Below are 23,270 nucleotides of genomic sequence, written 5' to 3'. Positions count from 1 at the left end.
ATTGATGAACTGGACGAGGACACAAAGAAGGTAAGGAGATATCCTGATTGAGATGAAAGAGGGATACCACCTTAGGAAGAAACTCCGGAATCGGGCGCAGAACCACCTTGTCCTGGTGAAACACCAGGAAGGGGGATTTGCATGACAGTGCTGCTAGCTCGGACACTCTCCGAAGAGATGTGACCGCTACTAGAAAGGCCACTTTCTGTGAAAGGCGAGAAAGGGACACATCCCTCAAAGGCTCGAAAGGCGGCTTCTGGAGAGCAATTAGAACCCTGTTCAGATCCCAGGGCTCTAACGGCCGCTTGTAAGGAGGGACGATATGACAAACCCCTTGCAGGAACGTGCGTACGTGAGGGAGTCGTGCCATGCGCTTCTGAAAAAATACAGATAGCGCAGAGACTTGTCCCTTAAGGGAGCCGAGCGAGAGACCTTTTTCCAACCCGGATTGCAGGAAGGAAAGAAAAGTAGGCAAAGCAAATGGCCAGGGAGAAACTCCTTGAGCAGAGCACCAAGCTAAGAATATCTTCCACGTCCTGTGGTATATCTTAGCAGAGGTTAGTTTCCTAGCCTGTCTCATGGTGGCAATGACCTCTTGAGATAGTCCTGAATACGCTAGGATCCAGGACTCAATGGCCACACAGTCAGGCTCATGGCCGCAGAATTCTGATGGAAAAACGGCCCTTGAGACAGCAAGTCTGGTCGGTCTGGCATTGCCCACGGTTGTCCTACCGTGAGATGCCACAGATCCGGGTACCACGACCTCCTCGGCCAGTCTGGGGCGACGAGGATGGCGCGGCGGCAGTCGGACCTGATCTTGCGTAGCACTCTGGGCAACAGCGCCAGAGGTGGGAACACATAAGGCAGCCGGAACTGCGACCAATCTTGGACTAAGGCGTCCGCCGCTAGAGCTCTGAGATCGTGAGACCGTGCCATGAAGGCCGGGACCTTGTTGTTGTGCCGGGACGCCATTAGGTCGACGTCCGGCCTCCCCCAGCGGCGACAGATCTCCTGAAACACGTCGGGGTGAAGAGACCATTCCCCTGCGTCCATACCCTGGCGACTGAGGAAGTCTGCTTCCCAGTTTTCTACGCCCGGGATGTGAACTGCGGATATGGTGGATGCTGTGTCTTCCACCCACGTCAGAATTCGCCGGACTTCCTGGAAGGCTTGCCGACTGCGTGTCCCTCCTTGGTGGTTGATGTATGCCACCGCTGTGGAGTTGTCCGACTGAATTCGGATCTGCTTGCCTTCTAGCCACTGCTGGAAGGCTCGGAGGGCAAGATACACTGCTCTGATTTCCAGAACATTGATCTGAAGGGTGGACTCTTGCTGAGTCCACGTACCTTGAGCCCGGTGGTGGAGAAAAACTGCTCCCCACCCTGATAGACTCGCGTCCGTTGTGACCACCGCCCAGGATGGGGGTAGGAAGGATTTTCCTATGGACAGTGAGGAGGGAAGAAGCCACCACTGAAGAGAGTCCTTGGCTGCCTGAGAAAGGGAGACGTTCCTGTCTAGGGACGTCGACTTCCCGTCCCATTGGCGGAGAATGTCCCATTGTAGTGGACGCAGATGAAACTGCGCAAAAGGGACTGCCTCCATTGCTGCTACCATCTTCCCTAAGAAGTGCATGAGGCGTCTCAAGGGGTGCGACTGGCCCTGAAGGAGAGATTGCACCCCTGTCTGTAGTGAACGCTGTTTGTCCAGCGGAAGCATCACTATCGCTGATAGAGTATGAAACTCCATGCCAAGGTATGTTATCGATTGGGTTGGAGTCAGATTTGACTTTGAAAAGTTGATGATCCACCCGAAACTCTGGAGAGTTTCCAGCGCAACGTTCAGACTGTGTTGGCATGCCTCTTGAGAGGGTGCCTTGACAAGCAGATCGTCCAAGTAAGGGATCACAGAGTGACCCTGAGAGTGCAGGACTGCTACTACTGCTGCCATGACCTTGGTGAAGACCCTTGGGGCTGTCGCCAGACCGAAAGGCAGGGCTACGAACTGAAGGTGTTCGTCTCCTATAACGAAGCGTAGAAAACGCTGGTGCTCTGGAGCAATCGGCACGTGGAGATAAGCATCCTTGATGTCTATTGATGCTAGGAAATCTCCTTGAGACATTGAGGCGATGACGGAGCGGAGAGATTCCATCCGGAACCGCCTGGTGTTCACGTGCTTGTTGAGCAGTTTTAGGTCCAGAACAGGACGGAAAGACCCGTCCTTTTTTGGCACCACAAACAAATTGGAGTAAAAACCGTGACCTTGCTCCTGAAGAGGAACAGGGATCACCACTCCTTCTGCCTTTAAAGAGCACACCGCCTGCAGAAGAGCCTCGGCTCGGCCGGGAGGCGGAGACGTTCTGAAGAATCGAGTTGGAGGACGAGAACTGAACTCTATCCTGTACCCGTGAGACAGAATGTCTCTCACCCAACGGTTTTTGACATGTGGCAGCCAAATGTCGCCAAAGCGGGAGAGCCTGCCACCGACCGAGGATGCGGAGAGAGGAGGCCGAGAGTCATGAGGAAGCCGCCTTGGTAGCGGTTCCTCCAGCTGCTTTCTTTGGGCGTGACTGAGCCCGCCAAGAATCTGAGCTCCTCTGATCCTTTTGAGTCCTTTTGGACGAGGAGAATTGGGACCTGCCCGAGCCTCGAAAGGACCGAAACCTGGACTGTCCCTTCCTCTGTTGGGGTTTATTTGACCTGGGCTGAGGTAAGGAAGAATCCTTACCCTTGGACTGTTTAATGATTTCATCCAATCTCTCACCAAACAGTCTGTCACCAGAAAATGGTAAACTGGTTAAGCACTTCTTGGAAGCAGAATCTGCCTTCCATTCCCTTAACCACAATGCTCTGCGTAAAACCACGGAGTTGGCGGACGCCACTGCCGTACGGCTTGTAGAGTCCAGGACAGCATTAATAGCGTAAGACGCAAATGCAGACATTTGAGAGGTTAAGGACGCTACTTGCGGAACAGATGTACGTGTGACAGTGTCAATCTGCGCCAGACCAGCTGAAATAGCTTGGAGTGCCCATACGGCTGCGAATGCAGGAGCAAACGACGCGCCGATAGCTTCATAGATGGATTTCAACCAGAGTTCCATCTGTCTGTCAGTGTCATCTTTAAGTGAAGCCCCATCTTCCACTGCAACTATGGATCTAGCCGCAAGCCTGGAGATTGGGGGATCCACCTTTGGACACTGGGTCCAGCTCTTGACCACGTCCGGGGGAAAGGGATAACGTGTATCCTTAAGACGTTTGGAGAAACGCTTATCTGGATAAGCGTGGTGTTTCTGGACTGCCTCTCTAAAGTCAGAGTGGTCCAGAAAAGTACTCAATTTACGCTTAGGATACCTGAAATGGAATTTCTCCTGCTGTGAAGCTGACTCCTCCACTGGAGGAGCTGGGGAAGAAATATCCAACATTTTATTAATGGACGCTATGAGATCATTCACTATTGCGTCCCCATCAGGTGTATCCAGATTGAGAGCGGTCTCAGGATCAGAATCCTGATCAGCTACCTCTGCCTCATCATACAGAGAGTCCTCCTGCTGGGACCCTGACCAGTGTGATGAAGTCGAGGGTCGCTCATAGCGAGCTCGCTTAGGCTGTCTGGGACTGTCGTCCGTGTCAGAGCCATCACACCGGGCTGCATGGGACCCCCCCGGAGCACGGATTTGTTCCAAATGAGGGGGGCCAGGGAGCATTGAATCAACAGTGCCCATGGTCTGAGGTACCGGTCTGGACTGCAAAGTCTCAAGGATTTTTGACATAGTCACCGACAGTTTATCAGCAAAAACTGCAAACTCCGTCCCTGTCACCTGGACAGTGTTCACAGGCGGTTCTCCTTGGGCCACTTCTAGCAGAGACCCTGGCTGAGCAAGTGCTACAGGGGCCGAGCATTGCACACAATGGGGGTCAGTGGCACCTGCCGGTAGAACAGCCCCACATGCGGTACAAGTAGCATAGAAAGCCTGTGTCTTGGCCCCCTTGCTTTTTGCGGACGACATGCTGTTGTCTAGCAATCTAGGAGGGTATATAGCCAAGAATAGCGACCGTACAGTGCACTGTATAGCATACAAGCATAAAGTACAAATGAACACTTCGGCACTAATGGGGTCAGCACCCGAGGTGCCTCTTACCGCCCGCTGCCAGCGGGTGTGTGTGGTCGCCAGAATCCCGTGCCTGGGTCTCCCAGAGCTTGTCTCCCCTCTCCAGTCAGACTGCAAACAGGAATGGCTGCCGGCGTCCTATGAAGAGGGGCGGGCCGTGGGCGTGCCCCAGACAAAGTGCGGGAAACTGGCGTCCCACTGTGTCCAGTGAGGGGGGTGGAGTATGCTAAGCAGACTCCAGCCCTCAGCGCTGACGTTCTGACCAGCGTCCCGCCCTTCCCCTGACTGGCAGGCCTGGGGGCGGGAACGGAACTAGGCCGCAAAAGCCGGGGACTCGATTTATAAGCGCAGCCGTCATATATGCACGGCCAGCGCGGAAGTCCCCGGCGCACCACAAGTCCCAGCCGCGTCGCAGCGCTGCTGTAAAAACCGCCATCAGCGGTCGGCGCGGTAGTTCCTAACACATAAACTCACTCAGCAAGCTGTAGTGAGTATAGCACAAGCGCGCTGCGCTGCTGCCCCCGGCGCACTAACACACCCAGCAATGCTGGTGTGTGTGTGCGCGATTTGTACGGGGACACAGAGTACCTTAATGTAGCAGGGTCCTGTCCCTGACGATACTCATCTCCACGTCCAGCAGATTCCCAGGGGCTGTGGACGGAGCACGGTCTCCTGTGCTTGGAGACCGATAGGATCCCACTTCACCCAGAGCCCTAAGGGGATGGGGAAGGAAAACAGCATGTGGGCTCCAGCCTCCGTACCCGCAATGGGTACCTCAACCTTAACAAACACCGCCAAGAAACGTGGGGTGAGAAGGGACCATGCTGGGGGCCCTAGTATGGGCCCTCTTTTCTTCCATCCGACAAAGTCAGCAGCTGCTGCTGACTAAACAGTGGAGCTATGCGTGGATGTGTGCCTCCTTCGCACAAAGCATGAAAACTGAGGAGCCCGTGATCCCACGGGGGGTGTATAGGCAGTAGGGGAGGGGCCTTACACTTTTAAGTGTAATACTTTGTGTGGCCTCCGGAGGCAGTAGCTATACACCCAATTGTCTGGGTCTCCCAATAGAGCGACAAAGAAACATATTTTAAAGGCCGCCGGGGACTAAGTGCCATGAGAGACTAGTCGGACAGGCGGGTCATCAGCACCGCTTCCCTGTGCACTCCTAGTGACCTGTATGTGCGAGCAGAGAGAGGACCTATCACTCCAGGAGAGCGAGCGGGGACAGGAGCTATCACTCCAGGAGAGCGAGCGGGGACAGGAGCTATCACTCCAGGAGAGCGAGCGGGGACAGGAGCTATCACTCCAGAAGAGCGAGCGGGGACAGGAGCTATCACTCCAGGAGAGCGAGCGGGGACAGGAGCTATCACTCCAGGAGAGCGAGCGGGGACAGGAGCTATCACTCCAGGAGAGCGAGCGGGGACAGGAGCTATCACTCCAGGAGAGCGAGCGGGGACAGGAGCTATCACTCCAGGAGAGCGAGCGGGGACAGGAGCTATCACTCCAGGAGAGCGAGCGGGGACAGGAGCTATCACTCCAGGAGAGCGAGCGGGGGACAGGAGCTATCACTCCAGGAGAGCGAGCGGGGGACAGGAGCTATCACTCCAGGAGAGCGAGCGGGGGACAGGAGCTATCACTCCAGGAGAGCGAGCAGGGACAGGACCTATCACTGCAGGAGAGCGAGCGGGGACAGGACCTATCACTCCAGGAGGGCACGCAGGGAGAGGGGGAGAAACCATCACTCCAGAAGAAGAAGCAGGGAGAGGACTTATCACTCCAGGATAAGAAGCAGGGAGAGGACCCATCACTCCAGGATAAGAAGCAGGGAGAGGACCCATCACTCCAGGATAAGAAGCAGGGAGAAGACCCATCACTCCAGGATAAGAAGCAGGGAGAGGACCTATCACTCCAGGATAAGAAGCAGAGAGAGGACCCATCACTCCAGGATAAGAAGCAGAGAGAGGACCCATCACTCCAGGATAAGAAGCAGGGAGAGGACAAATCACTCCAGGATAAGAAGCAGGGAGAGGACCCATCACTCCAGGATAAGAAGCAGAGAGAGGACCCATCACTCCAGGATAAGAAGCAGGGAGAGGACAAATCACTCCAGGATAAGAAGCAGGGAGAGGACCTATCACTCCAGGATAAGAAGCAGAGAGAGGACCCATCACTCCAGGATAAGAAGCAGGGAGAGGACCCATCACTCCAGGATAAGAAGCAGGGAGAGGACAAATCACTCCAGGATAAGAAGCAGGGAGAGGACCCATCACTCCAGGATAAGAAGCAGAGAGAGGACCCATCACTCCAGGATAAGAAGCAGAGAGAGGACCTATCACTCCAGGATAAGAAGCAGGGAGAGGACCCATCACTCCAGGAGGGAGAGCGGGGAGAGTACACATCACTCCAGGATAAGAAGCAGAGAGAGGACCCATCACTCCAGGATAAGAAGCAGAGAGAGGACCCATCACTCCAGGATAAGAAGCAGAGAGAGGACCCATCACTCCAGGATAAGAAGCAGAGAGAGGACCCATCACTCCAGGATAAGAAGCAGAGAGAGGACCCATCACTCCAGGATAAGAAGCAGAGAGATGACCCATCACTCCAGGATAAGAAGCAGAGAGAGGACCCATCACTCCAGGATAAGAAGCAGAGAGAGGACCCATCACTCCAGGATAAGAAGCAGAGAGAGGACCCATCACTCCAGGATAAGAAGCAGAGAGAGGACCCATCACTCCAGGATAAGAAGCAGAGAGAGGACCCATCACTCCAGGATAAGAAGCAGAGAGAGGACCCATCACTGCAGGATAAGAAGCAGAGAGAAGACCCATCACTCCAGGATAAGAAACAGGGAAACGACCCATCACTCCAGGAGAAGAAACAGGGAAACGACCCATCACTCCAGGAGAAGAAACAGGGAAACGACCCGTCACTCCAGGATAAGAAGCAGGGAGAGGACCCATCACTCCAGGAGAAGAAACAGGGAAACGACCCATCACTCCAGGAGGGCGAGCGGGGAGAGGTGGAGAAACCATCACTCCAGAAGAAGAAGCAGGGAGAGGACCTATCACTCCAGGAGAAGAAGCAGGGAGAGGACCTATCACTCCAGGAGAAGAAGCAGGGAGAGGACCCATCACTCCAGGATAAGAAGCAGAGAGAGGACCCATCACTCCAGGATAAGAAGCAGAGAGAGGACCCATCACTCCAGGATAAGAAGCAGAGAGAGGACCCATCACTCCAGGATAAGAAGCAGAGAGAGGACCCATCACTCCAGGATAAGAAGCAGAGAGAGGACCCATCACTCCAGGATAAGAAGCAGAGAGAGGACCCATCACTCCAGGATAAGAAGCAGAGAGAGGACCCATCACTCCAGGATAAGAAGCAGAGAGAGGACCCATCACTCCAGGATAAGAAGCAGAGAGAGGACCCATCACTCCAGGAGGGCGAGCGGGGAGAGTACACATCCCTCCAGGATAAGAAGCAGAGAGAGGACCCATCACTCCAGGATAAGAAGCAGAGAGAGGACCCATCACTCCAGGATAAGAAGCAGGGAGAGGACAAATCACTCCAGGATAAGAAGCAGGGAGAGGACCCATCACTCCAGGATAAGAAGCAGGGAGAGGACCCATCACTCCAGGAGGGCGAGCGGGGAGAGTACACATCACTCCAGGATAAGAAGCAGAGAGAGGACTCATCACTCCAGGATAAGAAGCAGAGAGAGGACCCATCACTCCAGGAAAAGAAGCAGGGAGGACACCCATCACTCCAGGATAAGATGCAGAGAGAGGACCCATCACTCCAGGATAAGCAGAGAGAGGACCCATCAATCCAGGATAAGAAGCAGAGAGAGGACCCATCACTCCAGGATAAGAAGCAGAGAGAGGACCCATCACTCCAGGATAAGAAGCAGAGAGAGGACCCATCACTCCAGGAGAAGAAACAGGGAAACGACCCATCACTCAAGGATAAGAAGCAGGGAGAAGACCCATCACTCCAGGATAAGAAGCAGGGAGAGGACCCATCACTCCAGGAGAAGAAACAGGGAAACGACCCATCACTCCAGGAGGGCGAGCGGGGAGAGGTGGAGACACCATCACTCCAGAAGAAGAAGCAGGGAGAGGACCTATCACTCCAGGAGAAGAAGCAGGGAGAGGACCTATCACTCCAGGAGAAGAAGCAGGGAGAGGACCTATCACTCCAGGAGAAGAAGCAGAGAGAGGACCCATCACTCCAGGATAAGAAGCAGAGAGAGGACCCATCACTCCAGGATAAGAAGCAGAGAGAGGACCCATCACTCCAGGATAAGAAGCAGAGAGAGGACCCATCACTCCAGGATAAGAAGCAGAGAGAGGACTCATCACTCCAGGATAAGGAGCAGAGAGAGGACCCATCACTCCAGGATAAGAAGCAGAGAGAGGACCCATCACTCCAGGATAAGAAGCAGAGAGAGGACCCATCACTCCAGGATAAGAAGCAGAGAGAGGACCCATCACTCCAGGATAAGAAGCAGAGAGAGGACCCATCACTCCAGGATAAGAAGCAGAGAGAGGACCCATCACTCCAGGATAAGAAGCAGAGAGAGGACCCATCACTCCAGGATAAGAAGCAGAGAGAGGACCCATCACTCCAGGATAAGAAGCAGAGAGAGGACCTATCACTCCAGGATAAGAAGCAGGGAGAGGACCCATCACTCCAGGAGGGCGAGCGGGGAGAGTACACATCACTCCAGGATAAGAAGCAGGGAGAGGACCCATCACTCCAGGATAAGAAGCAGGGAGAGGACCCATCACTCCAGGATAAGAAGCAGGGAGAGGACCCATCACTCCAGGATAAGAAGCAGGGAGAGGACCCATCACTCCAGGATAAGAAGCAGGGAGAGGACCCATCACTCCAGGATAAGAAGCAGGGAGAAGACCCATCACTCCAGGATAAGAAGCAGAGAGAGGACCCATCACTCCAGGAGAAGAAACAGGGAAACGACCCATCACTCCAGGATAAGAAGCAGGGAGAGGACCCATCACTCCAGGAGGGCGAGCGGGGAGAGGTGGAGAAACCATCACTCCAGAAGAAGAAGCAGGGAGAGGACCTATCACTCCAGGAGAAGAAGCAGGGAGAGGACCTATCACTCCAGGAGAAGAAGCAGGGAGAGGACCTATCACTCCAGGAGAAGAAGCAGGGAGAGGACCCATCACTCCAGGAGAAGAAGCAGGGAGAGGACCCATCACTCCAGGAGAAGAAGCAGGGATAAGACACATCACTCCAGGAGAAGAAGCAGGGAGAAGACCTATCACTCCAGGAGAAGAAGCAGGGAGAGGACCCATCACTCCAGGAGAAGAAGCAGGGAGAGGACCTATCACTCCAGGAGAAGAAGCAGGGAGAGGACCTATCACTCCAGGAGAAGAAGCAGGGAGAGGACCCATCACTCCAGGAGAAGAAGCAGGGAGAGGACCTATCACTCCAGGAGAAGAAGCAGGGAGAGGACCTATCACTCCAGGAGAAGAAGCAGGGAGAGGACCTATCACTCCAGGAGAAGAAGCAGGGAGAGGACCCATCACTCCAGGAGAAGAAGCAGGGAGAGGACCCATCACTCCAGGAGAAGAAGCAGGGAGAAGACACATCACTCCAGGAGAAGAAGCAGAGAGAGGACCCATCACTCCAGGATAAGAAGCAGGGAGAAGACCCATCACTCCAGGATAAGAAGCAGGGAGAAGACCCATCACTCCAGGATAAGAAGCAGGGAGAAGACCCATCACTCCAGGATAAGAAGCAGGGAGAGGACCCATCACTCCAGGATAAGAAGCAGGGAGAGGACCCATCACTCCAGGATAAGAAGCAGGGAGAAGACCCATCACTCCAGGAGGGCGAGCGGGGAGAGGGGGAGAAACCATCACTCCAGAAGAAGAAGCAGGGAGAGGACCCATCACTCCAGAAGAAGAAGCAGGGAGAGGACCTATCATTCCAGCAGAAGAAGCAGGGAGAGGACCCATCACTCCAGGATAAGAAGCAGAGAGAGGACCCATCACTCCAGGAGGTCGAGCGGGGAGAGGGGGAGAAACCATCACTCCAGCAGAAGAAGCAGGGAGAGGACCTATCAATCCAGCAGAAGAAGCAGAGAGAGAACCTATCACTCCAGGAGGTCGAGCGGGAGAGAAACCATCACTCCAGCAGAAGAAGCAGGGAGAGGACCTATCACTCCAGAAGAAGAAGCAGGGAGAGGACCTATCACTCCAGGAGAAGAAGCAGGGAGAGGACCTATCACTCCAGAAGAAGAAGCAGGGAGAGGACCTATCACTCCAGGATAAGAAGCAGGGAGAGGACCTATCACTCCAGGAGAAGAAGCAGGGAGAGGACCTATCACTCCAGGAGAAGAAGCAGGGAGAGGACCTATCACTCCAGAAGAAGAAGCAGAGAGAGGACCCATCACTCCAGGAGAAGAAGCAGGGAGAGGACCCATCACTCCAGGATAAGAAGCAGGGAGAGGACCCATCACTCCAGGATAAGAAGCAGGGAGAGGACCCATCACTCTAGGAGAAGAAGCAGGGAGAGGACCCATCACTCCAGGATAAGAAGCAGGGAGAGGACCCATCACTCCAGGATAAGAAGCAGGGAGAGGACCCATCACTCTAGGAGAAGAAACAGGGAGAGGACCCATCACTCCAGGAGAAGAAACAGGGAGAGGACCCATCACTCCAGGAGAAGAAACAGGGAGAGGACCCATCACTCGAGGAGAGCGAGCGAAGAGAAACCACTGCTTGTCCAACTAGTGTTTAAATAACATTTTTCTCTGAAATGTCGCAGTGTTTCAGAATCAAATATACCGGTCTGAAATCTTGCAGTCAGTGTCGGATACATGATGCCTGTGGATCGGGCAGCATGTATCAGCTTATGGTACTTACGGCTTCTTAGGTCCGTGCTGAGTATATGCTTTGCGGCTATGAGCAGCTCTTTCCGAAGATGGGCGGTCTCCGGTGGGCAGTTGGTAAGGAGCTGCAGCATGCCTTTCACCATCTGCTGGGAATGTTTTGCCACCGTGTCCTACAAACAAAGAGAAATTTAACAACGTGTACAATGGGCATAGTGACAGCAGCAGCGCTCCGGTAATGGAGTGACCTACCTGATAGATACGAATGATATAGGCCAAAAAGGACAAGGTTTTGATCTGAGCTGCGATGAAGTCGGCATAGAGTTCTTTGTTATACAATTTGTGCTGCCTAAAAACAAAAAGAATAAGTGGTACAATAAAAATAAAGCAACCTGATTATCGTAGATGCTTAAAGAAACTGAAACGTTGCAAAGGAGGACATGGCCAGCACCTTCAGAAGGATGTAAAACTGGGCAAACGGGAGAGGAAAGGAGAGGAGAGGAAAGGTGAGGAGAGGAAAGGAGAGGAGAGGAAAGGAGAGGAGAGGAAAGGAGAGGAGAGGAAAGGTGAGGAGAGGAAAGGTGAGGAGAGGAAAGGAGAGAGGAGAGAGGAGAGGAAAGGAGAGAGGAAAGGAGAGAGGAGAGGAAAGGAGAGAGGAGAGGAAAGGAGAGAGGAGAGGAAAGGAGAGAGGAGAGGAAAGGAGAGAGGAGAGGAAAGGAGAGAGGAGAGGAAAGGAGAGGAAAGGTGAGGAGAGGAAAGGTGAGGAGAGGAAAGGAGAGGAGAGGAAAGGAGAGGAGAGGAAAGGAGAGGAGAGGAAAGGAGAGGAGAGGAAAGGAGAGGAGAGGAAAGGAGAGGAGAGGAAAGGAAAGGTGAGGAGAGGAAAGGAGAGGAGAGGAAAGGAGAGGAGAGGAAAGGAGAGGAGAGGAAAGGAGAGGAGGGAAGAAGAGAGGAAAGGAGAGGAGAGGAAAGGAGAGGAGAGGAGAGGAGAGGAAAGGAAAGGAGAGGAGAGGAAAGGAAAGGTGAGGAGTGGAGCGGAAAGGAGAGGAAAGGAGAGGAGAGGAGAGGAAAGGAGAGGAGAGGAGAGGAAAGGAGAGGAGAGGAAAGGAGAGGAAAGGAGAGGAAAGGAAAGGAGAGGAGAGGAAAGGAGAGGAGGGAAGAAGAGAGGAAAGGAGAGGAGAGGAAAGGAGAGGAGAGGAAAGGAAAGGTGAGGAGTGGAGCGGAAAGGAGAGGAAAGGAAAGGTGAGGAGAGGAAAGGAGAGGAGAGGAGAGGAAAGGAGAGGAGAGGAAAGGAGAGGAGAGGAGAGGAAAGGAAAGGAGAGGAAAGGAAAGGAAAGGAGAGGAGAGGAAAGGAGAGGAGAGGAAAGGAAAGGAGAGGAGAGGAAAGGAAAGGAGAGGAGAGGAAAGGAGAGGAGAGGAAAGGAAAGGAGAGGAGAGGAAAGGAAAGGAGAGGAGAGGAAAGGAGAGTAGAGGAGAGGAAAGGAGAGGAAAGGAGAGGAAAGGAGAGGAGAGGAGAGGAAAGGAGAGGAGAGGAGAGGAAAGGAGAGGAGAGGAGAGGAAAGGAGAGGAGAGGAGAGGAAAGGAGAGGAGAGGAAAGGAAAGGAGAGGAGAGGAAAGGAGAGGAGGGAAGAAGAGAGGAAAGGAGAGGAGAGGAAAGGAGAGGAGAGGAGAGGAGAGGAAAGGAAAGGTGAGGAGTGGAGCGGAAAGGAGAGGAAAGGAAAGGTGAGGAGAGGAAAGGAGAGGAGAGGAGAGGAAAGGAAAGGAGAGGAAAGGAAAGGAAAGGAGAGGAGAGGAAAGGAGAGGAGAGGAAAGGAAAGGAGAGGAGAGGAAAGGAAAGGAGAGGAGAGGAAAGGAAAGGAGAGGAGAGGAAAGGAGAGGAGAGGAAAGGAAAGGAGAGGAGAGGAAAGGAAAGGAGAGGAGAGGAAAGGAGAGTAGAGGAGAGGAAAGGAGAGGAAAGGAGAGGAAAGGAGAGGAGAGGAGAGGAGAGGAAAGGAGAGGAGAGGAGAGGAGAGGAAAGGAAAGGAGAGGAAAGGAGAGGAGAGGAGAGGAGAGGAAAGGAAAGGAAAGGAAAGGAGAGGAGAGGAAAGGAGAGGAGAGGAGAGGAGAGGAAAGGAAAGGAAAGCTAAGGAAAGGAAAGGAGAGGAGAGGAGAGGAAAGGAAAGGAGAGGAAAGGAAAGGAGAGAAAAGGAGAGGAAAGGAGAGGAGATAAGGGTCAGATCCACATATACTGAAAGGGGCAGGTAACCACCTCTCTAATAGATGCAACCTAAGGGCTTCTTCATAGGTACAGGCAATTCGGTCCGATATTGAATTGCAATGCACGGATTGACCGCGTCTCCCGAATTGAGTGATAGCGTCAGAGAAATATATGAAGCCGCCACGCTCGGATCGGGAAAGCTGCGGCCAGCGTGTGCAATGTGATCCAACATCGGAGGCGTGAAAGAACAGCCATAGTGTGAAGAAGCCAATACACTAAGGAGAAGCCCTTAATATCCTCAGAATGGAAACCCATCAATCTGTCAGTGAGCTGTGTCTGGCCACACACGGTCATATCCATGCAACTTTACGGAGATCACTCAATGGCAGATCAACATCAAAACGGTCAGATGTACCTGGCGCTGGCAGAAACCTGGGTGACGATGGTGTTCATGATCAATGGGACAAATTCAGACACCATGTTGTGAATGTTTAACTTGTAGAGCTGCAGGAAAAAAAATGAAAACGATTTCAAATCAAGGCATATTCTACACTAAAATGGTTACAAGGGGCTTCCCCCTCCCCCAACTCATATTGCAAAGTCCTATCATATTAAAGAGGTTAAATTACTTTTACATTGATGGCCTCTCCTAAGGATAGGTCATCAATATCTGATCGGCCGGGGTCCAACACCCGGCACCCCCACTGAGCAGCTGTTCCCGATGCAGACTGCTGTAGCAGGACATAGTGGCTGCAGCCGGGTACTGCACATCCATCTCCTATTGATTTGAATGGGAGGTGGATGTGCAGTGCCAGGGTACAGCTGCAATCAGAAGGGGTGGCTTTGGAACTGAGCATTTCCGACCATTGGCACTGGGAAGAGCTGATCAGCGTGGGTGCTGGGTGTTGTACCCCGGCCGATCAGACATTGATGACCTATCCTAAGGCTGGGCCATCAATGTAAAAGTAGCAGACAGCCCCTTTAATATCAGTGGGGGTCTGACATTGAACCCCACTTTGAGCCTAAAGGCCGCTTTACACGCTGCGACATCGCTCAAGCGATCTCGTTGGGGTCACGGAATTTGTGACGCACATCCGATTGCTTTAGCGATGCCGTTGCGTGTGACACCTATGAGCGATTTTGCATCGTTACAAAAACATGCAAAATCGCTCATCGGTGACATGGGGGGGTCCATTCACGAATATCGTTGCTGCTGCAGTAATGATGTAGTTCTTCGTTCCTGCGGCAGCACACATCGCTCCATGTGACACTGCAGGAACGAGGAAGCTCTCCTTACCTGCCTCCCCACAGCAATGTGGAAGAAAGGAGGTGGGCGGGATGTTCGTCTCGCTCATCTCCGCCCCTCCGCTTCTATTGGGCGGCAGTTCAGTGACGCTGCTGTGACGCTGAACGAACCTCCCCCTTAGAAAGGAGGCGGTTCACCGGTCACAGCGACATCACAGGGCAGGTATGTGTGACGGGTCCCCGCGATGTTGTGCGCCACGGGCAGCGATTTGCCTGTGTCGCACAACCGATGGGGGCGGGTACCCACGCTATATCGGTCACGATATTGCAGCGTGTAAAGTGGCCTTTAATGTAATGGAAGCTGGATTTCCAAGGTTTCTTTGTAACTATATAGGACACTCGTATTCTCAGGGGCCAGATTTTCTGTACTGTCCTATCCATCTGAATGGAGTTTGCAGAAAAAACTACATTCTGATGTATAATATTCAGGAGCAGAAAGTTCTGCAACCAATCAGTCGCCTGCGAATCAGCCATCATGGAGAACAAATTGGATCATTTTGACACCACCATTATAAAGACACAGTTTTGCTGTTGTGTTAGAATCGTTTCCCGTAAACATTAACTTAATTAACTATGAATCGTGGGGCGGCATGGAGGCTCAGTGGTTAACACTGTATGGTGGCTCAGTGGTTAACACTGTATGGCGGCTCAGTGGTTAACACTGTATGGCGGCTTAGTGGTTAACACTGTATGGCGGCTCAGTGGTTAGCACTGTAGTCTTGCAGCGCTGGGGTCCTGGGTTCCATTCCCACCAAGGACACCATCTGCAGGGAGTTTGTATGTTCTCCCCGTGTTTGCGTGGCTTTCCTCCGGGGTCTCCGGTTTCCTCACACACGCCAAAAACATACTGATTACTGGGAATTTAGATTGTGAGCCCCAATGGGGACAGTGTTGCCATTGTATGTAAAGTGCTGTGGAATTAATAGCGCTATATAAATGAATAAATCTTATCCTGCTCTCAGTCCTAGGAGAATGGGTCTTACCTGGTACATTAGAACGACTATTATTGGCAGCTCGGCCAGCACCTTTAGGGAGAGCGAGCCCTTGGGGATGATGGTATGCTGCAAGAAGAAACATACAGCCATTGTTTACATAATGAGTGACGGTATACGGAAAAGCAGAGAATATATTAAAGAGGTTGGCCACTACTTTTCTATTGATGACCTGTCCTTAGCATAGATCATCAATGTCTGATCGGCCGGGGTCCGTCACCCTCGCTGATCCGGTGTTCTTGGTGCCGCCGCCGGCAGCCGGAAAATGCTCAGCTCCGGAGCTGCTCCGTCTTCGGATTGTGGTCGCGACCGGTACTGCACATCCGCCTCCCATTCACATTAAAAGGAGGTGGATGTGCAGTACCCGGTCGCAGTCGCTATCAAAAGGCAGGGCAGATCCGAAACTAAGCACTACCGGCCACCAGCACAAACAGTGGAGGTGCAAGGTGCCAATCAGACATTGATGTCCCATCCTAAGGATAGGCCATCAATGTAAAAGTAGTGGACAGCCCCTTTAACGCTCACCAAAGAAAAAGATTTTGCAATGCGCGGTCAGCGTGTGGCCCTCACATCTCACACTTACGGTTCTGCCAACCAGACATCTAACAGTGCCCAATTTTCACGCTATTCTTTCCTGCAGATAATGCTCATTGGGAAGCAGAGGACGTCCCCGCAGGCGGCCATGCTTACCGTCCTAGTCTCACTGTCGTCTCTCTCTGGATTGACTTTGACCACAATGGTGGAAATCATGCCAACCATTTCTGGAGAAGGTACGGTGTTTTCTGGGATGACTGGAGGATTCTCAAAGTATCGATTCTGGGATTAAAGAAGCAATGACACATTATTAATATGAATCCAAGAGTTAATATTCGTCTAATCTGCATGTTGAAATTTTCGGTAAAGATTTGGCTAAGTGTCTATTCGAATAGCCTAACCGCAAGCCCGGACCTTCCGATGCCCCAACACAGTGCCCGAGAAGACAACACTATACCCTTCAGCAAGCAATGGAGGAGGTCGCTACTTAATTTTTCCATAAAAAAGCTGTGTAAAATAGTAAGTGAACTGAGCAGATCCAGGGAAGACATTAATGTAAAGGGAAAACGTCCAGGAATTCCAACAACAGAGTCGAGGAAATTATATTAAAACATGAAAATTTATTAAAGCATATTAAAAAAGTCCAGACATGGCTCAGAGCAAGGAACGAGAGGACACGTTTCCAACTGAATAGTTCTTAGTCTGTCTCCGAGACAACATTTTAAAGAAACCTAGTTTCAATAATAATTTATAACCCTGCATACATACATTTAAGGAAAAAAATAAATTGCTGCAAAGGTGGACAACACCTCTAAGGCCGGGGCCACACGGGAGACTACTGCGATCCTCGCATGACACTCGGCTCACGCTGGCAGCACAGCAGGAGAAAAGTGTCATGCGATTGTCACTACGACTGAGGTCCGATGGGACCACAGCTGCAGGGGGAGGGCCGGCGCTGAGGGCGGGGCGGCGCTGAGGAGGGCGGGGGCGGGCCAGCTCATGAGGGGAGAGGGGGGGCGGGGCGGGCCAGCTCATGAGGAGAGGAGGAGGGGGGGGGCAGCCCAGCTCATGATGAGGAGAGGAGGGGGGGGGGGGCAGCCCAGCTCATGATGAGGAGAGGAGGGGGGGAGATTTATCTCCCTCTCTCCTCCGTAGCCGGCTATTGCCATCCTCGCTCTACACTTGCAGTACACCGGCACTGAGGAGGGCGGGGGCGGGCCAGCTCTTGAGGAGAGGGGAGGGGGGGGGGGGCGGGCCAGCTCATGAGGAGAGGAGGGGGGGGCGGGGCCAGCTCATGAGGAGGAGAGGAGGGAGGCATTTATCTCCCTCTCTCCTCCATAGCCAGCTATTGCCATCCTCCCTCTACACTTGCAGTACACCGGCGCTGAGGAGGGCGGGGGCGGGCCAGCTCATGAGGGGAGAGGATGGGGGGGCGGGCCAGCTCATGAGGAGAGGAGGGGGGGGGCGGGCCAGCTCATGAGGAGAGGAGGGGGGGGGGGGGCGGGCCAGCTCATGAGCAGGAGAGGAGGGAGGCATTTATCTCCCTCTCTCCTCCGTAGCCGGCTACTGCCATTCTCGCCCTGCACTCGCGGCACACAGATGTACTGTGAGTGCAGTGTGATTTTTTTCTCTCGCCTCATAGACTTGAATGGGTGCGAGAGAAAGGGGATCGCAGTACACCCGCAGCATGCTGCGATTGTTTTCTCGGTCCGATTAGAGCTGAGAAAATAATCGCTCATGGGTGCTGACACACAGGCTAATATTGGTCCGAGTGGAATGTGATGTTTTATCGCATCCCACTCGCTCCGATTTTCATGCCGTGTGGCTTAGGCCTTACGCTTTCTGCCATATGTCACTTTAAAGAACTTATTAAAGGGGGTGTCCACTACTTTTATATGGTCTCTCCTTAGGATAGGTCATCAATGTCTGATCGGCCGGGATCCAACACCACACACCACCTTCGACCAGTCGCTCTCGGCCCCAGTGGCGGCAGCAGACAATCAGCAATGCTCGGTTCTGGCACTGCACTGTCTTCTGATCATGGCCGGGTACGGCACATCCTATTGATTAGAATAAGAGGTGGATGTGCAGTACCCGCCCACGGCCACTATCAGAAGATGGTGCTTAACCAGAACTGAGCATTTCCGACTGTCTGCTGCTGCCGGGACTGACAACAGTTGATTAGTGGGGATGTGGGGTGTCGGACTCTGGTCGATCAGATATTGATGACCGATCCTAAGAATACACCGTCAATGAAAAAGTAGTGGACAACCCCTTTAAGTTTACAAAAAAAAAAGTAAAATCACTCACCACAACCTTAGGAAGCTCTTTATAAATCTGTCTCACAAAGTCAAGGAAGTGATGAATCTGCAGCAAATAAAAACAAAATTAATCATCCATATTTCAGTAAGAAAGTCATCTTATTAATGCAATCTGCTTAAAAACATGGCCGCCTTCTTCTATGAACAGCAGCACACCTGTCCATGTGTTCAGCCCGATACGACAGCTCAGCTTCATTGAAATGAGTGGGACCAAGCTGCAATACACATTCAGCCTGGAGACAAGGGTGGCGCTATTGTTTAACAAAAAGTAGCCAAGGATTTCTAAGCCTTTTATAACCAAAAAGGCAATATACCGTATTTTTCGGTTTATAAGACACGATGGATTATAAGATGCACCCCAAATGTAGAAAACAAAAAGGTCCATCTTATAATCCGGTGGGTCACAGGACGCAGGGATGGAGAGGGGCGATGCTGTGGACGGTGCAGCGGGTGCTGTGAGGTAGGAGACATCCAAAAACTGAGAGGTGCAGGCTTCAAATAATGGTGCCTAGGATAGGCGCATGCGCAGATTGAGTGTTCAGCTCAATGACAAGCTGAGATCTCACCTGCGCACGCGCCACTTCGGGGCGCCATTTTCCATAAGTCCACTGCTCGGAGATCAATGGGCTGGAGGCGGAGCATGCGCAGATGAGAAAGAGCCAAGAGCTCCATCTCCACATGTGCTGACTTTGACGGCACCATTATTTGAACCCCGCACCGCCAACATTTTCAGGATGGCCCCTGCCTCATCGCCCGCAGAACAGCAGTCCCAAGCACTGCAAGCCCCAAGCCCGGCGGCCCCCAGGCCCCAAGCCCGGCGGCCCCCAGGCCCCAAGCCCGGCGGCCCCCAGGCCCCAAGCCCGGCGGCCCCAGGCCCGGCAGGCCCCAGGCCCGGCAGGCCCCAGGCCCGGCAGGCCCCAAGCCCGGCAGGCCCCAAGCCCGGCAGGCCCCAAGCCCGGCAGGCCCCAAGCCCGGCAGGCCCCAAGCCCAGCAGGCCCCAAGCCAAGCAGCCTGCATTTCCCAGCATGGCAGCCCCCAGCATTGCCCCTGCCTTTTGCTACCTTTCTCCACCACTTCCTGGTACACTACATTCAGATTATAAGATGCACCCCTCATTTTCCTCCCATATCTTTGGGAGGCAAAGTGCGTCTTATCTGAAAAATACAGAACTTCCAGAACGATGTAAAAAGAGTTGTCTGCTATTTGTAGCTTTCCAGCTGCAATGCATGCTGGAAGTTGTAGTTTCACATAAATTTGAGGTCCCGGACCACCAATTTAAAACAATGACCTTTACAGGAATGAACAATACGGAAAAGCAAGGTACCTCCTGAGTGATCGGCGGTCGGAACTGCTTGTGTAGCTCGATGATGATTCTTAAGCAGATCAGGACGTTCTCCTCGTTCTCGGTCTGGAAGTAACAGATACATTATGTCACATCACGTACTGAGCACCAGGTCACACGGAGACGTCACCGCCGCGCTCTACCTCCAGGAAGCGGAACATGACGGACAGGATATTCTTGGTGTGCGGCCGCAGGTGTTCATTGGTGGGGATCCGGTGGATGATTTCTAGGACGAGCTTACGCAATTGCTGGAAGAAAAATAGAAAACAATGGAAATATTCCCTTCTAAAATCAATAAAATAATCAGAAAACGATTTTGAGCAGCTAAAAATTGCTACAGGTATAATCAGGCTGCTTTGTAATAATATATGGCCAAGACCAATGGGGACAAGGTTGGATCCCCATGCTTGTGCATATACCCCCAATACTTCCATAACCGGCCACTAAGGGGTCAAAGATGGCAGCTGGGTGTCACCAATGGAAAAGAACAGCGTATGCAATCAGATCTTATCAGTTTTACTCTCAGCGCCCGATGTGAGGTACAGACATCCACACACGCGCACTAAATCACGCAGGTATCACATCCAGGAGGCTCAAGCCTGATAATGTCATCATTCCCATAGTCAGATCTTATCAGTTTTACTCTCATGGCCCAATGTGAGTATATAAACACACACGTTACATACAAGCTACATACATATATAAATACACACACACACATGCGCGCTACATACATATATACATACACACACGCATGCACGCTACATACATATATACATACATACCCTACTCATACAACCCAACAAACAGATCACATCTTTTGGGCTCAAGACTGATGCTTTCATCATTTTGCAATTCTATTCAGGTACATGCGATGCTCAGCCATGAATATGAACCTGTTCTGTCCCACAATCTCCACCTGGCTATAGGTCAGCGGTGGTGCCTGATACTACGTTTACCTGTGCTGGCTTCTCCTGGAGGAACTGAACTTCCCCGTCTTGAAGGAAAGTTAGAAACCTTGGGATTATGTGTTCCAGGAACGTGGAATATTGCGCCGAAGTGGTGACGTTCTAAAAAGATAGAAAAAAGAAATCAAAACATATACACACAGCACTACTACAACGCAGGAGCGCACCAGCAGCGCCACAACGCAGGAGCGCACCAGCAGCGCCACAACGCAGGAGCGCACCAGCAGCGCCACAACGCAGGAGCGCACCAGCAGCGCCACAACGCAGGAGCGCACCAGCAGCGCCACAACGCAGGAGCGCACCAGCAGCGCCACAACGCAGGAGCGCACCAGCAGCGCCACAACGCAGGAGCGCACCAGCAGCGCCACAACGCAGGAGCGCACCAGCAGCGCCACAACGCAGGAGCACACCAGCAGCGCCACAACGCAGGAGCGCACCAGCAGCGCCACAACGCAGGAGCGCACCAGCAGCGCCACAACGCAGGAGCGCACCAGCAGCGCCACAACGCAGGAGCGCACCAGCAGCGCCACAACGCAGGAGCGCCCAGCAGCACAACGCAGGAGCTCCCAGCAGCACAACGCAGGAGCGCCCAGCAGCACAACGCAAAGTCACTGCCATTTTGAAGGCGGTTTCCAAAAAAGTAGCAAAGCAACACGTCAGAGGAAAACATATACGGTGGTGGAATAGGTGAGGTCTGTGGTCAGATACAAGCTTCAAAAGATCAAAGTGCCCTAGGAGCGTCACCTACCTCAAAGTTTTCGCTGACCTCCTGCATCATTTTCAGCTTCGTCTCATCGGCTAAAACATTACGGATTAAAAAAGGAAAAATTAAGAAAAGAATTAACCACGGGCGACCTCTAATACATCTCCTGTACATGAGCACCTTCCCTTGGAGTGACGACAGAGCAGAGGATCCCCAATTTTCAGATTTTGCTACCTACTAACGACATTTTCCCTAACAATGCTGACCGGCCGGCACATCCGTAAAATAAAATCTAAAAGTGAGTCTTGGACTCTCCCCGCAGATCCTCTAATAAATACACATCAGAGCCGCCATAGGCAAATCCTGACTATGTGACGGAGCTTATCCCCTCGGCACTACGGTCCCTACGGTGGGAGAAGGAGCAATATCACCGGCTACTTTTGGACACGTACGCGTGTTGACATCTGTAAGGGCAGCCACAAACTGGAGGTATTTCTTCATGAGCGTTGTCTGGTCCACCACGGTGGGCCCCGACGGAGGGACAAACGCCATTTTTTCTTTTCTTTTTTTTGTTCTTTTCAGCAAACCAGGTAGAATAGCCGAATCATCCCACCTATCAGACGAGATGAAATGCGCGATTAGAAAGCATCAACAGGATAGAAATGCAGAAAAACATTACGCTATAAACTTTATTTTTCCAACATCCGTGCATTTTGCATCTGTAATTCAGATGTCCGACCACACGCTCTCATATTATAATCACTGCACAGACAAAATCAATGCAAAAAAAAAAAAAGCTCCATATGTACCATAGCAGGGTACAAAACACCCCCCCCCCCCCCACGATTCCAAGTCCCCCCCCACCTAATACACAGCCTCAGCACTGTACGGCACAAGACCAGTGACTGGCTGCAGCGGTCAGAGTGTAGAATAGAAGGTACGTCCTTGAGGCTGCGTGTTTTATTATTACAGAACATCTTCCCCATCCCAAAAATAATAAAACAATTAATTTTTCTCATAACCTTTCTAAAGGGGTCTAAAATGACAAGATGGCAGTCACCATGTAATAGCAGACTTGTGAATCTGTACTGTGCGCTGCAAAGATCTTACGGGAACGGCAGTCACATGGCCGCGAGTATGCGATATGTATACTCCTGGCCAAAATCCGAATAGATGGGCATTTGCATTGAGCATGGCAGCACTAATCTAGTCGGAACATGGCCCGGGAGTATACATATCGCATACTCGCGTCAACACCACATGACTGCAGTTCCCAGCTCTGACCGCGAAAAATCCTTGCGGCGCACAGTGCACGCGATGGGAAGATTCACAACTCTGTAGTTAAAGTGACTGCAAACTTGCCAAACTGGACAACCCCTTTAACAATCCCACCAACACAACCATGTAAAGCCTTCATTTTTTTTTTTTTTGCTTCCTGGGAGTGCTGCGCTCATAAAGAGGACAGTTCAGCCCAGTGACCATAGTTGTGCCATTGTACCAAATTGTGCGCTCGGCCACGCTGCAAATCAGAAGCATCAGGGAGGCGCAGGAGCACGAACGCTGGCTAAATTCAGCCATCCGGATGGCTTCAGAGAATAATATAGGTTGCCTAGGAGACCGACCACTGCTGGTACACAGCATAGACAGACGGTAACCTAGACAACTAGCAATACGCAATAGAATTAAAAATAGGATTCCTAAAAAGTTAATCATTTTTACAAGAACTTTGCATTTTTACACACGTGTTTTAATATTTCATTAATTTGAATAATTACCGTACCCAAGCAGCAATAAGAAATGGTCATTTTTTTACTTTTAAGATTTTAGCCACAGGCCTCATAGGAATCGTAACATGGCAGATATGGGGGTCTCCGTTAGGCCCCCAGCTGCCATTACAACCATCGACACCCCTGCAATCAGGGTTTAATAAACATTGGAGGCAACTCC

The 23,270-nt window shown here is 52.1% G+C and overlaps 1 protein-coding gene across 1 annotated transcript in view; it reads right to left on the bottom strand.

Moving 5' to 3' along the window:
• Nucleotides 1-23,270, bottom strand: part of TRRAP (transformation/transcription domain associated protein) — a 467,034-nt gene that overhangs the window by 432,020 nt on the left and 11,744 nt on the right. Inside the window, exons 2-12 of the mRNA XM_075319755.1 lie at nt 21,776-21,936; nt 21,369-21,418; nt 20,612-20,722; nt 19,796-19,900; nt 19,635-19,718; nt 18,300-18,356; nt 16,146-16,271; nt 15,447-15,524; nt 13,574-13,662; nt 11,217-11,313; nt 10,999-11,137 (exon numbers count right to left, since the gene is read on the bottom strand). Of these exons, the coding sequence (XP_075175870.1) occupies nt 10,999-11,137; nt 11,217-11,313; nt 13,574-13,662; nt 15,447-15,524; nt 16,146-16,271; nt 18,300-18,356; nt 19,635-19,718; nt 19,796-19,900; nt 20,612-20,722; nt 21,369-21,418; nt 21,776-21,875 (1,036 nt within the window). The 5' untranslated portion in view covers nt 21,876-21,936. The remainder of the gene's footprint in view (nt 1-10,998; nt 11,138-11,216; nt 11,314-13,573; nt 13,663-15,446; nt 15,525-16,145; nt 16,272-18,299; nt 18,357-19,634; nt 19,719-19,795; nt 19,901-20,611; nt 20,723-21,368; nt 21,419-21,775; nt 21,937-23,270) is intronic.

The sequence above is a fragment of the Anomaloglossus baeobatrachus genome, chromosome 7, assembly GCF_048569485.1.
Source record: "Anomaloglossus baeobatrachus isolate aAnoBae1 chromosome 7, aAnoBae1.hap1, whole genome shotgun sequence".
NCBI lineage: Eukaryota > Metazoa > Chordata > Amphibia > Anura > Aromobatidae > Anomaloglossus > Anomaloglossus baeobatrachus.
Note: the sequence above shows the minus strand (reverse complement) of the source record. Positions and strands in the feature narration are given on the sequence as shown.